The 18155-nt window shown below is 40.2% G+C and overlaps 1 protein-coding gene across 4 annotated transcripts in view; it reads right to left on the reverse strand.

The window, feature by feature from the left end:
• The window catches only part of Adamtsl1 (ADAMTS like 1), a 949615-nt gene that overhangs the window by 318048 nt on the left and 613412 nt on the right, over window positions 1-18155 (reverse strand). For all 4 annotated transcript variants that reach the window (XM_052717522.1, XM_052717521.1, XM_052717520.1 and 1 more), the window contains one exon: window positions 11528-11573. In XM_052717522.1, the coding sequence (XP_052573482.1) occupies window positions 11528-11573 (46 nt within the window). The remainder of the gene's footprint in view (window positions 1-11527; window positions 11574-18155) is intronic.

Consider the following 18155-nt stretch of genomic DNA (forward strand, 5'->3'; position numbering starts at 1 on the left):
CTATTACTGTATATATATTACTGTATATTAAGTTTGGTTTTCCAAACTTAAAAGAACCTTGGGGGTTTGTGCATATCATGCTAATTTATTCTTTTACATGACTATATAGCATTCCGGTGTTGGCACATACTCATTGACTTAGCTGACTTCCTTCTATTTGTTCCCATTTTAAAACCGCCACAAACATTGTATTCGTTCTCCTCCATATGTTTACGAACAAGGTATTTTGACAGGTGGTAAAAGGGACATTAGAGAAGATTAGTACATTTGTGTCAAGCACAGAAGTAGTAGTGGCAATGCTCCAACTCAGAAATGATCTGCTGCTCTTCCAGTAAGCCAATGTGACTGGTGGCCTTCAGTGTTCCTGGAACATGACAGTGAAGGAGAGATCTTCAAGTCTCCCCGACTTCTCTGACCCATACATCTAAGTCCCTTCAGAGACTCCCCAAGTACAAAGTGCATGTAGAAGCTTGAGGGAACGAGACCTTGTCCCCAAATTTCCTCTAAGCCAGTAGTTCTCACCCTTCCTAATGCTGCAATATTTTAATGCAGTTCCTCATGTTGTGGTGACCTCCAACCATTGAACTATTTCATTGCTACGTCATAACTGTAATTTTGCTACTGTTATGGATCATAATGTAAATATTTGCAACCCCCAAAGGAGTCGTGACCCACAGGTTGAGAACCGCTGTCTAAACCTACCTGAAGAGGACATGTCCTAGCTGACTTACAGTGATCTCAGAGATGAAATCAGCACAAGGGAATTTTCCTATTTTCAGCTGCCCGGGACAAGGCATGAAGAATGGATGGATCTTGTGAGAAGCACATTTCTTTGGTCCATGCTGGAGAGAATGAGTCAGCCACAGGGAGAAGCAGCCAGGACGCTGAGGGTAACCTTGGAAGCCCCTCTGGTAGGTGGAGATCTTGAACATTTATTAGTAAGAAACCAACATTCTTTCCCTCAGAATTTCCTTCCCACTTAAGAGACTTTGTACTTGAGGTTAAGAAATCCCTCCATGCCTTCTATATATTTTGCCTGAGAGGGGCTGGCTTGCAGCCTGGGAGAGGAGAAACAGAGTGGGTGGTGAGAGCAGCAAGTTTCTTGTCAGCCTCTCTTCTCAACAAAGCCCGTCACCCTGAGTGAGCGGCTAGGAATGCCCCTATAAATAACATGCAGGGTGAGCCTACACTTCAGCTCAGATAAATATCTCACCTCTTTCCCCACAATGGGCCTTGTGCTGCACCTCATAATACCACACAGCAGGGTCTGAAGCAATCTAGGGCCCCTTCATGCCTTGCCCTTCACACATACTAACTAGTCTCCAATGTCACCTCAGAGAGAACTTCCTGACCACCCAGGCACAGCAGCCTCCTCTCGTCCCTCTCTACCACACCACCCTGTTTTATTTCTTCAAGGCCTCTATGAGGTAAAATTGTCTTCTTTATTGCTTGGATGTTAACTCTGTCTTCCCCACCTGACTCAGCTTCGTGAGAGACTAAACTGCATCTTTCTCTGTGATTAGTACATCCAGGGCCTAGACGGAGAGCCTGCAGCATGGCAGATCTCAGCTGGGGTTGTTAGTGAATGCCATCCCCATTTCTCAAAACCGTTCTCTCACTGTAGCTTGAAACCTATTCCCTCTCAACGTTCATGGCTCCTCTCAAATGACATTTGACTGGGGATGTCATTCATTCATCATGCATGCAAATTTTGCTCACAACACTACTGATACCCTAGTATTTTCTTTCTTTTTTTTTAAAAGATACCCATAGAGCAAAAGGAAGATATACCAGTTTCACTTGAGTATGTAGGTCCAAGCAACTTAAGTATTGGTGTCCTACTCACTCAGTACCAATTTGAAAGAGCAATACATATAACTCCCAGAAAAGTATTTTATTTCCCTCCTAACTTCCCTTTGCTAACTAATGGATGCAAGCACTTGCTGGGAACTGAACAAGCTTCTCTAAACTTGAATCAGATCAGGCAGTGTGCTAGACAGTTTTATGTCAACTTGACACAGGTTAGAGTCATCTGAGAGGAGGGAACCCCAATTGAGAAAATGCCACCTTAAGATTGGGCTGTAGTTAGGCCTATAGTGCATTTTCTTAATTAGTGATTGATGTGGGAGGACTCAGTCCATAGTGGGTGGGGCCATTGCTGGGCTAGTGGTCCTGGTCCTATAAGAAAGCAGGCTGAGCAAGAAATGGGGAATAAACTAGTAAGCAATACCCCTTTATCATCTCTGTATCAGCTCCTGCCTCCAAGTTCCTGCTCTGTTTGAGTTCCTGTCCTGAGTTCCTCTGATGATAAGCAGTGATGAGGAAGTGTGAGCCAAACAAACCTTTTCTTCTCCAAGTTGCATTGGTCACGGTGATTCATCTCAGCAATAGTAACCCTGACTAAGTGTCACTGTTACTCTTTATCTGGCATTGGTTACTCGTCACTCTTGTTATGAAAGCCAATGCTCAATTAAAAGAAAAGATGCTATGGGGAAGAGAGCGGTGCTGGAGTGGTTTGTGTATTGTTCAATGAATATCAGGTATTGATGTGTTTTCTTTGCATGTTTAAGATGTCCTAAGGCAGTTCTATGAGTTTCCTGCTTCCAGAGTCAGTTTTAGAAGCACAGTGTTAGTCACAGCACTAGGCACCCCGTGTACACGTGGTAAAACAATCAGATGTGGTGCTGATGGGACTTTTTAGTTCCCTCTGCCTACCTCCACACTTGACAGTGCATATCACACTTTATTCAGTTATGTGTTTGTGGCTTTGCCTTTCATAATAGACTCTTATTTCCTCAAGGACAGGTGTCTTGTCATTATTTTGATAGCAACAGCTTCTAGGATCACCAATGCAGAATAAGAGTTGGGCATTCAATGGATGTTGGTGACATATATGATTACACAAGGAAAGGAGCAAGAGAAATCAAGCAAATAAACCCAAGACCCTGTCAAGTAACATCACTTGCTTTCAGCTTCCAGAACAAGGATGACAAAGGCCATAAAAGGACTGTAACAAGAGGAGGAGAAAGTTAACCCATTCCCTACCTTAGAGTACTTCAGATAGAATGATCCAGAGACAGACTCTGATCTGACTCACACAGCTGATTGTAATACATCTGTCCAAATTGCAGGGGTGTGGCACTGTTATGAAATCTAAAAGTTGGTTTCAAAACCAAGACCAAGAGGCAGGCAGATCTCTGTGAGTTCGAGGCCAGTCTGGTCTCCAAAGTGAGTTCCAGGAAAGGCGCAAAGCTACACAGAGAAACCCTGCCTCGAAAAACAAAACAAAACAAAAACAAACAAACAAACAAATCAAGACCAAGGAAGGCCTGTATCAGAGCTATCATTCCCTAAGGCTTTTATATTTGACCCTGGATATAAAGCAGCAAGTGTTACATGACTTCGTTCTGTGTAAAAGCATCATGAGAAAAAAGGACATATGGACCAAGTGAGAAACCCACTGTTAATAGCTACATGAATAATCTTGTGCATCCCATGGTCTTTTACAGCCTCAGAAATGGGAACTAATAGTTAAATAGATAGTCAAGCTGCAGCAAGTTGAGAATTCCACTCCTACTACACACATTGGATCTCTTTACTCTCTACTGCTTGCTATAAATGCTTTCACTGTGGCATTACTGACAATTGTGCTACCACTGTTATCTTTACCAGTCTATATTCATACTCAAATCATTCCTCAAGTAAGCTTTTCTGATCATCCAAATCAGAAGCATCCACCAACTCTTTGAGTTTCTGCATGGCACTGATCAATCATAACTTGATATGTTTTTCTTCCCTTCCTCATTCCTCTTCCTCTTGAACCCCTGCTTTTTCTCTGCAGTTCTGGAGACTATAAAAGCACAATACTTCATGAATACCAGACAAGCACTCTTGCAATTACCTATACCTATAGACCTATTTTTTTTCTTTTAAATAATTGGCATGTTTCTATTGTAGTCTTAAGAATTAGATCTTGATTATCAATATGTCCAAGGCTATGAAACATTCTCCTGATCAATAAATATTTTGTTTTAAGGGCATTAAAATGTTTCAGTGGGGCAATATAATATTAGTAAAGAATTGAAGAACACCAAAAGCTATCATAAGCATCTTGGCCTGTTATGTTGGTAATTTTGCCCACCATCTCATAAATACCAATTCCTGTGTAGACTAAGAAAGGTGGAGAATAAAGTTTATAAATAATAAAGCAGTTTTCTATACTTATGTGGAGTCAATTTTAAATGTCAAGTTAAGCTTGAGGTGTTCAGATTTGAGATTCAGTAAAATTAGGGAAAACGCTCCAAGACCTCCTGGACTCATTTAGGTGCAAGGCATCTCTGAGACCTAAACATCTTTCTTGAATGGTTTGCTAGTTACATCTGTTGTTTCTTTCAAGTGTTCTGAGTCTTGTCTTCCAGGGAGAACCTTGGTGCTTAGAAACAAGCACATAATTACAATTTTTTTTTTTTTTTTTGGTTTTTCGAGATAGGGTTTCTCTGTGTAGCTTTGCTCCTTTTCCTGGAACTCACTTGGTAGCCCAGGCTGGCCTCGAACTCACAGAGATCTGCCTGGCTCTGCCTCCCGAGTGCTGGAATTAAAGGCGTGCACCACCACCGCCCAGCACAATTACAATTATTAAACGGACAATATTGGTCAGCAGTGTCCTTAGGAATTGTATTAATTGCTTTTCTGTGGCTGTGATAAAATAATGCGACTCAAAGTAACTTACAGAAGAAAGAGTTCACTTTGGCTCACAGCTCCAAAGAAGTAAGAGTCTGCCATGGAAGGTGAGGCATGGCACATGCAGAACGCAAGGCAGCAGGCACAGCAGGTCACATCGCCAGCAGTAAACACCAAGTAAAAAGAGCCAAGTGGGATGAGGCTCTAAGCTCTCAAAGGCAGCTCCCAGTGCTTCTCCCAGCAAAGGTACACCTCTCAAGGGTTCCATAACATCCCCCAAACAGCTTTACCAACTGGGGTCCTAGTGTTCAAATACTGGAGTCTATGAAGAACATTTATTATTTAATTCCTACCACAGGAATTAAAAGATTTTTGGGATCAATTAGAACCAGGACTACGAGAACTAAGGAAACACTGTGGGGAATTTGATGCTTTCCTACTGATACATGTCATCTACAAAGTAATTGGCAATTACTTATTTTTAAAAGATTTATTTTTATTTTTACTTATAAGAACATGTGTGTATCTGTGTTTGTGCATGTTCACATTTGTAAGGAGCCTACATGGCCAGATGTGGACATTGGATCCTCTTGAGTTGGAGTTAAGGGAGTTTGTGAACTACTTGACATGTGCACTGGGAACTAAACTCCAGTCCTCTGCAAAAGTGGTAAGTGCTCTGAACTGCTGAGTAACCTCTCTAGGCCCTGGCAATCAATTTATTAATGTCTTTGAGCTGATTTTTTTCTCAGAAATTCATAAAAATTGGAATATGTTCTCTACTCTTCATCTTGCTTTGGGGAGTAGATTCTAAAAAAAAATGTCAAATTTAACAGCATTACAAAAAATAATAATGAGTTGAATTTTTTTAAGTCACAGTATTTCAGAGGTATCACAGAAAGCAGTCTAGGGAAAAGGTATATCCCTGAAAACTGAGCTGAGGGACTCTCAAGTTGCCAAACTCAGCTGAATTGTCCTAAACATCTCAAGTTAAAAAACAGGAGTGTGTACAGAAAAGAGCCTTTCTTAGGAGATATTTATTTATTTATTTGTTTGTTTGTTTGTTTGTTTATTGCACTGTTGCTTTTGTCATGGCCAAAATCCAGGAAGAAAAATTCTCCAATTATTTGAAGATTCTATGTGCTCAGAAAACAATCAGTATCAGTTTGGTTCTCCAAGCTGTAAAAATCGGGCTCATGTAATGCTGTTAAGTTGCAAATAATTTGAGGTCAGAGTCAGTCTGCATTGACCCATGAAAGTGTTCAAAGGAAGTCATGGAAATTTTTGAAGAGCTTTAAGGACAGGACAGGCAGTCTACTGCTCAAGATGTTGACAATTCATCTACAGAGTCCGGCTCAGGCCATTTCCGCTTGCCTACACACTCAAAAGGCAAGAAGGAAGATATGCAGAATCAAATTGCAGCAGGTTTCTTAAAAACAAAACAACAAAACAAAAATTCCTGTTATCTAAGTTAATACTACCAAGAACAGGGGACTAGAGAAAACAAATAAGCCTTCCCTCAGGCTGTATTTTCACACCATTTCAAGATGTTTTGGTTGTGAGCCTAACCTTTTATAAAGTTGAGACATTCATCTTTCCAATCCTTTTCATATCATTTCTTAAACAGACACTGTCAAAATGGTTTAAAAATGTAAAATGTCTCTATTTTTTTAACCAATCAACAATTTTAATGATGTTCGTATGTGAGGAGTAAAATATAGATGACAATGATGTATATACTATATTATCTGACATCTTCTGTCCTAAATGGAAACAAGGATCTAGCTACAAAAAGATTTCCCCTGAATAATTACGCTTACTCCCCAGGGTCCTAGCTGGTTTCCTATATGGTCTTCTCAGGCATTTAAAACTCTACAGAGCACTTTCCATTGATTTTACCCTGTGATCTATGTGGTAGCCTTCACTCACATGCAGGGTCCATGCTTCAGTGTTTCTCAGTCTTCTAAGTCTTCAAACCTGGCAATCCTCCTCTCTGTAAGACCAGCCCCCCACCCCACCCCACCCCACCCCGCTTTGTTGCCCAGCATTTCTATACTGATTGCTGATCTCCACCCTGACCAATCCAGGATTTTGTATTCACTTTCTCATTTTCAATTTGCATCTGTCTTCTAAGAATGAAATCCATAACCTTTCTCTTTGTTAAGATAACTTGATTTATCACCTGTTTCCCCCTCCTCAGGGAGATGTGGCATGGTGTCCAGGGCATCCTTACCTCCTTACACCACCATTTATCTATGTCATTTTTTATGTGTGTGGGTGGTGCTGGGAATTGAATCCAGAGCCTAACATTTGTAAGCTATATAGTGTTTACCTGTAAGCAAGAGCCCTCCAGAAGTCTCATATTTGATGCAAGCAAGCAAACCTCCTTTGAGTCCACACAAGGTGTTTCTTTTGTACATTTCATAGAAATAGTGGTGGTATTTGAATATCTTCTAAAAGCCATACTGAAATTTAATTGCCATTGTCACAGTATTAAGAGAAACTGTGTTCCTGTCAAAAAGGATTAGTTCAGCCCATTTGTCCTGACTCATCCAAACTGCTCTTGCCAGATGCTGGGACCCGAACTTTTCAGTCTTCAGCACCAGGTTCCAAATGAACCTGTAATATCTGTAAACTACACAGCCTGTGGTATTCCATGACAGCAGCACAAAATAGACCTGCATAAATAACTTATGCCCACCCATCCCATTTCCTCATTAATATACTTTTTTATTTTATTCCTAGTAAACTATGGAAATTATCCCCCCATTGGCTTCCTTTTTCTTTATTCTTTAAACACTTGACAATTTTTTCCTCCTAAACAACTTTTTAGATTCTCTCCTACATTCTACTCACCTCTCTCACAGGGTTCCATGTCCTTTTTTTTTTTTTTTTTAAAAAAAATCTAGTTGCTGACATCCCAAGAAAGCCTGAAGTTCTTTCCCTCATAATTTTATACTGTACCTGACAGGCTGCCTTCAAACTTTCAAACTTGGTGCTTTCTATTTTGTAGTTCTATAGCTTAAGCCTTGACTTTTTTCCACGCCAGAATGCTATCACCTACTTGTATCATCTACAAGTTGAGCTTGCTAGTCAATCTCTCCAGTGCTCCTAGAACAAATTTACTGATTTTCTCTCCAAAACTTCTCAAACTGTCTTATTTTTTAAAAAATATTTTATTATTTTATGTGTATAAATGTTTGCCTGCATATATGTCTGTGTACCACATATATGGTACATATATTTGTGTCTGATGCCTGCAGAGGCCAGAAGACGGCATTGTGTCTCCTGGGATTAGAGTTGCAGATAGATATTTACTACCATGTGGGTGCTGGAAACTGAACTCAGGTCCTCTGGAGGAGCAACAAGTGCTCTGGATAATCACTGAGCATCTCTCCAGCCCCCAAAATTGTATTATTTCTGATACTGGTTCTTATCATTCACCTAGCATTCTGAGTACTGCTGTGGGATGGTCTGTATGTCAAATATGTTGCTGATTGGTCAATGAATAAATCACTGATTGGCAGTGGCCAGGCAGGAAGTATAGGCGGGACTAACAGAGAGGAGAATAGAGAGAACAGGAAGCTGGGTGAGAGAGACACTGCCAGCTGCCACGATGACAAACAGCATGTGAAGATGCCGGTAAGCCACCAGTCATGTGGCAAGGTATAGATTAATGAAAATGGATTAATTTAAGCTGTAAGAACAGTTAGCAAGAAGCCTGCCACGGCCATACAGTTTGTAAACAATATAAGTCTCTGTGTTTACTAGGTTGGGTCTGAGAGGCTGTGGGACTGGCGGGTGTCAGAGATTTGGCCTGACTGTGGGCAAGGCAGGAAAACATTAGCAACAAATGGCGTCCAACGTGGTGGCAAGAGTTTCCACCTAAAAACTGAGAAAAAAGATTCTAAAACGGAGCTAAAAACAGTTCCTAGTTGTCTCTTTCAAGTTAGCGGCAGCCTGTCGTTTTGAGCTACTGGTGGGTTCCTAGCAAGAGCACTCGACCTGCAGTATGGCGGGAATGAGGCCTCTGCAAGTGGCACATTAAGCTGCTTGATGGATTTAGCCTTTGCTAGTACAAAACAACAAAAAAAAAGAGGTTTCTGGGCTACATGCTGCTTGGATAAAAGCATAGACCCACGATGGCTCCCAGAGCTGGCGGTAAGCATACCGCCTCCATGTTGGGAAGCTGAAGTGAGCGGAGCCAGCAGCCACAGCACCAACGCCATTTCAGGCTTAGAAGGCTGCAGTTCAAAGCAATAGGCTCAAGCTAATATAAAAAAATAAGCCACGTAAAGATGGCTACCACACAAAGAATCTGGATTATGTTCTCTTTGATATTCGTAACTAAAGAAAAACATTTGATCATAAAAGATGTTGAGTTATGCCAAAATGTATATTTTAAAGGTACCTTGACTTCAAATTGTGGATATAAGGATATGTTGCTTTGGAAAGGAGATTCTGTTTTTGTTTCCACAGAAAGCCAGAGGCTATGGATTTGTTCCAGATTAAGACACATCAGGTTTGACCAGCCAAGACCCCCTGAAAGGTCTCTGATGACACCATGGCCCAGATGATCCAACATCCAGAACTGTTTCAAGGCAACTGGCTCAGACGATACACCCTCATGGACTACTCCATAATCCTAAAATATTCTTTGTGTCCCCATAAGATACAGCGCCCCCCTCCAGCAGGAAGTAGTATGAGAAGCTATGCCCAAATTCCCAAATGTACCAAGCTGACTTTGGAGATATGTAAAGGTTAAAACCTTCCTTTTTAAGAAAAGAAAAGGGGAAGTGCTGTGGGATGGTCTGTATGTCAAATGTGTTGCTGATTGGTCAATGAATAAATCACTGATTGGCAGTGGCCAGGCAGGAAGTATAGGTGGGACTAACAGAGAGGAGAATAGAGAGAACAGGAAGCTGGGTGAGAGAGACACTGCCAGCCGCCACGATGACAAACAGCATGTGAAGATGCCGGTAAGCCACCAGTCATGTGGCAAGGTATAGATTAATGAAAATGGATTAATTTAAGCTGTAAGAACAGTTAGCAAGAAGCCTGCCATGGCCATACAGTTTGTAAACAATATAAGTCTCTGTGTTTACTAGGTTGGGTCTGAGAGGCTGTGGGACTGGCAGGTGTCAGAGATTTGTCCTGACTGTGGGCCAGGCAGGAAAACTCTAGCTACAGAGTACTCATTTTGTATTCAGCAAATATCCATTGTGAGCTTTATATGTATTCATTAACAACAGTTCTAGTTCCTAGGGACAACAGACAGAAAAAAAATGAATGGGGTTCTTGTCTTTGTGGAGTATGTAGAGATACACAACAAAAGTAACTCAGGAAGATGAATTTTGGTAGAGAAAAGTTCTGTAAAGAAAATTAAGTGATGCTTGGTGTAGTGGTACATGTCTTTCTGTAATCTTATCGCTTGCGGGGGTAGAGGCAGGTGGATCTCTGTGAGTTTCAGGCTAGCCTGGTCTACATAGCAAGTTCCAGGCCAGCCAATGCTATATAGGGAAACCCTGTTTTAAAAGTAAATAAATAAATGACTAAACAAACAAATAGATAAAAGTTGAATGAAACTACCGTTGTGAAGAATGAAGCTCAGTAGTAAGACAGTCATATGAGGAAAGATGGTCCAGGAGGCCACTCTGAGGAAGAGACATGTCAACTGAGTCTAAACACGAAAGTGCCAATTGCACAAACAATGAGGAAGAGTTTCCTGAATAGAGGGATTAGGGAGTACAAAGCTCTCACAATATGCTTACCTCTGCTTCCTGGACTCTAGCTTCACCCTAACTTCAGATGCTTGTCCATTCTTGTCTGCTCATGCAGAGTGGCCTTAGTTTTTGTCCCTCTAGGATGCATTTCTCCAGGGCTGAGCCCTTACGAACTCTCTCTCCTTAGTCCCTGATCCTGTGCAACTCAGTTATTACTACAGAACTTCTTTCTGAACGTGAGACTCTACACTGTACCCTCACTTCAGAACCTCCCAGTATCCACTGGACCCATGAAGTTGGAAAGTAACATTCAAAGCTTTTCATGATATGACCTTAAAATATCTTTTAACTCTTTCCTGCATGTTGACAGACACAAGTTACCGACTTGATTTCGAAGTACACCCTTAACCACTTCTGTCTCTCGAAAGGCCTGCACTCTTCATTAAACACTCCAAAGAGGCCCACAGTCTTCACCTGGTTAGAGTAACTGCCATCTCCTCACACACAGCATGGGCCAGTCATACCTCTCCAAGCTCTATTACACTCCATTTTCTCCCCTTAAGACCTTTCAGAATTCTCTGTTGTCATCCCCAAACAACTTTATCCCTACTGGCATTTGTCACGTTTGTCCAGGAATGAGGTTATGTGTCCATCTATCTCCCTTTCTCCACCCGTACTTGGTTGCAGATGTTGAGGATAGTTTCCACGCGTTCTTTTTCCCTGTGCTAGCACACTGCCCCACACGTAGAAGATATTTGCTGGACAGATGAAGGCATTCAGCAAACCTGAATCTGATTAACTAATATTTATTTCATGATACTCCATGTGTTTTCCTTTTTATCATTCCTCTGCTTCATTTCTCATGAGAGCTCTATGTGAACAGACATAGAGAACAGGGAGAAAATGCAGTTTGTTTTGAAACAGTCTAGTTAGTTTTAATCTGGTTGAATGATTACAAGTTTATATTGTGGAACATTAGAAGTGATTGGGTAATCGGTATACCATGCAATAAATAACTGTTTATGAACTACTAATTGATTGGCTTTCCACGTAGGATCCATAATACTTCTTAACATATCCCAGGGCCTAAATATTACAATTTTACAACCAAAGAAGCTCACACTTACCACATTACTGCATGTTCTATATCGAATATTTCTTCCTTCACAGCTCCTAGGTCACAAAAAGAAAAAAAAATGTAATATTTAGTATTACCTATGAGAGGCTCAAAGTTTGGACCAATTTCCTCTTAGTACTAATGGTAAGTCTTTTTCTTCTAAATATATTATTTAAATTGATACCATTAAACACTGAATTGAACAGATCTAAAGAAGTTGGATGTATACACTGATTTCTCTAAAAAAGTTAAAATGAAGCATTTATATTGGTTTAAATTTTTAAGACCTTAAGAAGATACAGTCAGTATTTCAGCATGGATAAGAGAGGATCATCAGGCCCCATCCTCAGAGGAAGAGGGATTGACAGCTGATGGCTGCTGAAGGAAGAAGCAGTATTCTTCAGAAGTGTTACCCATAAAAGATTATCCAAGTTCCAGTATGTGGCCCCATATTCATGTACATGTAGGCAGCAAATGGGCAGCACTAAATTCAGTGGGTTGTAAAAGGGGGGCATTAAGTTGAGAGGAGGGTGTGGAGGCAGGTGGTTGGGAACGGCTGGAGGGTGGAAGTGGTAGCATATATAATAAATATAAATTGTATGTGTGTATGAAATTCTTGAAGAATAAATAAAAAACATTATATTTAAATAACATATCACTATCGCCTCATTTATTTCCTTGCAAGGCAGAGGAAATCACATCACTTACACCATTTTATAGCCTGTTTTTCTCCCTCCACTTAAAGATTTTCTTTAAAGAAATTAAAAAATCCATTGTGTGTATGTGTGTGTGTGTATGTGCACGCGCGCGTGGTGTGTGCCATAATGTACATATGTAGATCAGAGGACAATTTGCATGAGTCAGTTCTCTCCTTTCACCTTATGGGATCTAGCAATCAAACTCAGGTTTTCAGGTTTGTTGGCAAATATCTTTACCCACTGAATTGTCTAGCTGGCCCTCCGCTGAAATTTTTTTGAAGATTCCTGTCCATGCTATTAAAATACTTTAAAGATACTGTGTTGACAGCTATATAATATTTCATCAAATGGTACAATTTATATAACCACATCCATTCCTTGTAATTTATGTAATTTTATAGGATTCAATACGTGAGAGTATAACAAACCATCTCCATGAACAATTTTTATACAAGTTTCTGACCATGTCTTTAAAAATAGATAAATTTCTAGAATCAGAATTACTGAACTAAAGGGAATACACTTTGGTAAGGCGCTTGAAAATTATTGCCAAATTGCATTCCATAAAGGGTGTGCTTATTACATACTCCTACCAGCACTGCATGGGAGTTTCCATTTTACTAAATTCTCATGAACAAAAATAATTGTTTTTTGCTAAAACATTCAGTGATGACAATTCATGAACAATAGTGTTCTACTCTTTTCAAGTAAACCCCCACTTTTGAGAAAGCAAGGAAAATCATATTATAAAATTTTCAGAGAATTATGCAAGTAGTTAACAGGTATGGAGTCCTAGAACTAATTTTAAGTTACATGCTTATTTGATCTATCAAATGTGGTATGATCATTGCATTCGTTTTACAGATGAGATGATGTCTAAAGGGGATTGTCAAAGCCCCGCAAATGCTAAGTGGTGGAGTAATACTGAAATAGGCCACTTGGTTTCAGGACTTTCATTTATAATCACACCTTGCTCCCACTTCAGCAACATGTTGGAGCTACTGTTACAGTCTGGGAAGGAACTGACCTCGAAAAATGCAAAGTAATGAATATGACTTGGCAATACAATTAGGCATCAAAATAGTGATTGTGTTAGGTCTTAAAAATGTCAACAAAAACAAAATGGCATCTGGAAACATAATTACACACAGGCTGTTTTAGGCATAGAGATTTGGCTTCAACCCAAATTAACTGCTTTAATATACATTAAAATTAGAATTAGAAAAGGAAGGCATCCAAATTGTTGAAAAAAGGGAGAATCAACAGATATGCATGTGGTCAACGAGACCAGCAATACTCTAGGGCCAATGTAGTTGAAGTTGGTCATTGGCCAGGCTGCTGTTGTTGCCTCAATAGATGATAACACTGAATGGTTAGCTCATATGAGGAGAATCGCTCATCAGATGCCATGTTGGCCAAGATGCTTTCCGAGAATGACCTAACTCTAATGATTGCTGAGAGGTAGAGTGTTGGCTATGTTGGCATGAGTATGCTGATCCATGTTTGGATAGGCAAGGGGGACCACAGTAAACTCTAAAACACAAAAGGTGTAATAACTCTATACTAGAAAATCTGATTTTACTTGAAAAACTGAACTCTGTGTAATCTTTGAGGCAATCATGTCATTTTCTATATTTTCATTTTCATGTCTTAAACATCTATGTATGAAGATAATAATGGAAACAGTTCTGAATTAGGAGTTTTAAGATCAGAATCTTTGCTCTTTTACTTGAGTCAACCCCTTTCCCTGATTTTAGGATCTTTGTTTGGTCTCCCATCAAATGGCTTCAGGAGTATCAGCATAAAGCTCTGTTCAAATGATGGGGGGCCATTACAATGCATCACCACAGAACAAGACAAAGAAAGCAGTTTGAATATATATACTTCAATAATTTTAATTTACTTTCTTCCAGAGATTTTAAATTATAACTGTATATGCAGAATTGGCAGTGGGACCGGGTCCTGTGCTCATTGCATGAGTTGGCTGTTTGAAACCTGGGGCCTATGCAGGGTCGCTTGGCTCAGCCTGGGAGGAGGGGACTGGACCTACCTGGACTGAGTCTACCAGGTTGATCTCAGTCCGCTGGGGAGGCTTTGCCCTGGAGGAGGTGGGAATGGGGGGTGGGCTGGGGGGAAGGTGAGAGGGGGGCGGGAGGGGGGAGAACAAGGGAATCCATGGCTGATATGTAGAACTGAATTGCATTGTAAAATAAAAAAATAAAAATAAAAAAATAATCCTTGGAACAGGAGAGATACCATTTTGATAAAGCAAAAACAAAAACAGAGGAAATGTTTTTCTTTATATTCTTCAAATAATATCATATAATTATCTAGCATTTAATATTGATTTATATGTCACTTATGCTCCTAAACAACGTCTTTTTCCATGTTATATTATGAAGTTGATTGTCCATTTAACTTAACAAAAATATGATATTAAAATGTGCCAGTGTTCAAGTTTGGCAAATTGGTTGTTTATTACTACTACTACTACTACTTAGAGATTGCTCATGCTAGGCAAGTGCACTACTACTGAGCATATCTCTATCTTTCACAAGGTACTCACTATTGAAAGACATTGTCAAATTGTGGATAATAAATTATAATAGAAACACTTTGGCCCAGCATTTGCATATTATCTTTAACTTTTCAATATATGCAAAGTTTTATTATTCTCACTTAACAAATGAGGAAACTGAGGCTGAGAGTGTTAAGCAGGCTTAAAGCTACAGACACAGAGAAGAGATCCAGAGATTTGGAACCCTGGGCTTGACTAACTCCAAAGTAGAACACAAGAAAAGAAGCAAGATGTGAGTAGGATGTGCAAGATACTAACACAAGTATGACTCTGGGATGCTAGAAAGGGAGTGGGTCTGAGTGTTAACTTCATCTTTTTGATACCGTATCAATTTATCAGCTGCTTCTCAATTCTGGTAAATCTACTTCCCATAATGGAAACCTACACACACACACACATCACACACACACACACACACACACACACACACACACACACACACACACACACAGAGGAACATCTCCAAAAGAAACACACTCATCAGTAACACACAATGTGGAAGACTTCAGTGCAGAGATGCTCATTTTTAAAACATCAAATTTATTATATTTAAATATAAATTTTTCTCTAATTAGCAAAGTAACTCTTCCACCACAAGACTTTATTACTGTGAAGTATGAATTTCCTTATCCTAGACATTTGTCTAGACACAAAGCTTCACCCTAGAATTAAGTAGTCGGGCCTACTTCCCTCCCTCCTTTTCTCTCTTCCTTCCTTTCTTCCTTCCTTCCTTCCTTCCTTCCTTCCTTCCTTCCTTCCTTCCTTCCTTCCTCCCTCCTCTTTCCTCCCTTTCTCTCTCCCTTCTTCCTTTCTTTTTACTGAAGTTTGTTAATCTAAGACATCTGAGTGGGTTCCTTCATATTTAGGTGAATTAAAATTCACCTCTAGGATGAAAATCAACAGAAATTTCGATCTGAATAGTTTCTGAGAAATGTTACAGTGCTTCAGTAGAGCAGGATTTACAACAGCACACTCTTCTGGTGCAACCCAAAACACTTAGAGGACTGTGCTGAGTGAGGTAAGTCCTATACCAGGTGAACTCAGAAACTGGCTCAAGTATGAAATACAAACACTGGAATACTTCACAACCCCAAAGTGACCAAACAGAAAGTCCCATACTTGTTTAGTTCAGCACCCCACTCTTAGCCAGCCACTTAACTCAAACTCAAGGCCTTCTCTCAAAGAATGGAAAACACCCCAATCACAATCTACTCTTTATGAGTTTATCAGTCTTTAATTCTCTAATAGTAAGATTAGTGTGGACTCTGGGCAACATTTTCTCTAACATACAAGAAACCCTCAGACTCCCCCAGTTCCTGGTATAACTGTCAGAGTTGTCAGAGTTTTGATAGTCATAGTTTAGCAACCTAAGAAGAGATGACAAACACAGGAAGAATGTCATCCCCAAAGGGGCTTATTCACACATGGGGCTCTGTGTTCAGGCCGCTTAGTCGGCTCTAGAGCCTCGGAACCTGTAGGAACCCAGTGTAAGTGGACTACAGGGGAACAGGTCCTCTCAGGGGACACCATGAGGTAGCCATCCACTTAGCCCTTGAAGCAACAGCCACTAGAACTTGTGGATGTGTGTAAGTTTCCCCCCAGATGCTCATTGCCTTAATTTAGGTTCAAAGTGGATGCTGAAACCTGGCCTGGAACGGGTGCCTGTGTGTAACAGTAGGGGACATCTGGTCTTACCACACAGGTCAGAAAGATGAGTGTGATGCCAGGCCACATTTGCACACGGTGTGGCAAGTCTCAGGGTCTAGCCTTTTCCTTAGGCTCTGTTTCATACTTGCATTTAAGAGAGTCATCCCTTCAAGCTCTATCTTTTACTCCATACTTAAATGAGTTAAAGTTATCTCTAACGTGGTTTCTGAAACATAAGGCAAAATGAATCTTGTTTATAGTACAACACGTATGGGGAGGGCTTGCTCCAACAAGGGCCAATTAAGTACTGTCTCTTTAAAAATGTCTTCACACATCAATGCTTACATTGCATCTCTAGTATATTCTCTGTCTCAAAATAATTGGAAATATTCTAGTATGACCGTCTAGTGAATACTTTATCGATAGATTTGAATTGGCTTTAACAAACAATAAGTGAATGAATAATAGCTCTGGACCCTGATCTTTAGCTTAACTCTCTCTACCATGTACTTCCAGAATCACCAACTCCAGACATTAAAAAATTGGCTTACAAAATTCTCCTTGATCAGTAACATGTAATTTGGTAACATCTACCTATGGAAACCTAATCTTAGTGAAGGGTATTTTTAATCTTCTTAAAGATACCCTTAAGGTTGCCCCTCCCTCATTGGAGGTCAAACTTCATTCCAAGTGACTCAAACTCAGCAAACGATGAACCACTAATACACACAGTCACTGGTGGAAAAGAAATTTAAAAGGACAGGTTGAGCAGACAGTCCAATGCAAGCCTGAGGACATGACTTCCGATGGGCAGCACTCATATAGTAGTTACAGGCAGCAGTGTGAGCCTGGAAAACACTGGGAGCATAGAGACTAGTGGGTCCTGGGGGCTTGCTGGTCAGCCAGGCCAGCCAAACCAGTAAACAGCAGGCACAGTGACAGTGAGAGACTTGATCTTAAAATTAGGTGGAGAACAATTAGAGGAAGACAAACCAGTGTTGGCTTCCGACCTCCACACACAAACACCTGAGCATGCACATCTATACACAGATGTACACAAACACATGCACACACCAAATGCACACATGTGCACACATGCACATACCAAAACAAACCACAAGAGGAGATGGGAATCCCTGATTCTTTGGGACTTCAAAAGCACATAGAAAATATCTTTATCCTATGAGCATTTGGTTCAAAGATCCCTACTTTCCATGCAGAATATCTGTTTTTTTTTTTTTCTGGCTCTTCCATAAACAATACATCAGTTTTTCAAACAGATTAGCATTGAAGAGGACACTTTTTATCCTGATAGTTAGATATACAAATCAAACTATTATGGAAACTTAAGGAATGTAAATTTTGAAAATGCTTTGTGTTGTAACAATGCAAGGAAGTGTGCTGCCTGATGTCATCTTTCAGGAGGTGAGCTGGTTGGGAACAGACAGCCCTGGATCACACCAAGATGTCACAGTCTACCATAGCCTCCAGAGTGGCCTAATGAGCCAAAAGTATATTCCACTTTAAAGCTGCCTTTTCAAACAAAGTTTAGACTGACTGAGGGGCTGGTGGGAGCATAAATTAGGAACTAGAGTTACAAGAATTAGTTATATATTTTTGTAATCTCAGTTTTATATTTCAACACTTCTGCTCTATAAAAACTTCCTATTATAAGTACATACTGAATGCACTGCCAACTTGGAGACCCTGACTTT

The sequence above is a fragment of the Peromyscus californicus genome, unplaced genomic scaffold (assembly GCF_007827085.1).
Source record: "Peromyscus californicus insignis strain IS unplaced genomic scaffold, ASM782708v3 Scaffold_5__1_contigs__length_169319896, whole genome shotgun sequence".
Lineage (NCBI taxonomy): Eukaryota > Metazoa > Chordata > Mammalia > Rodentia > Cricetidae > Peromyscus > Peromyscus californicus.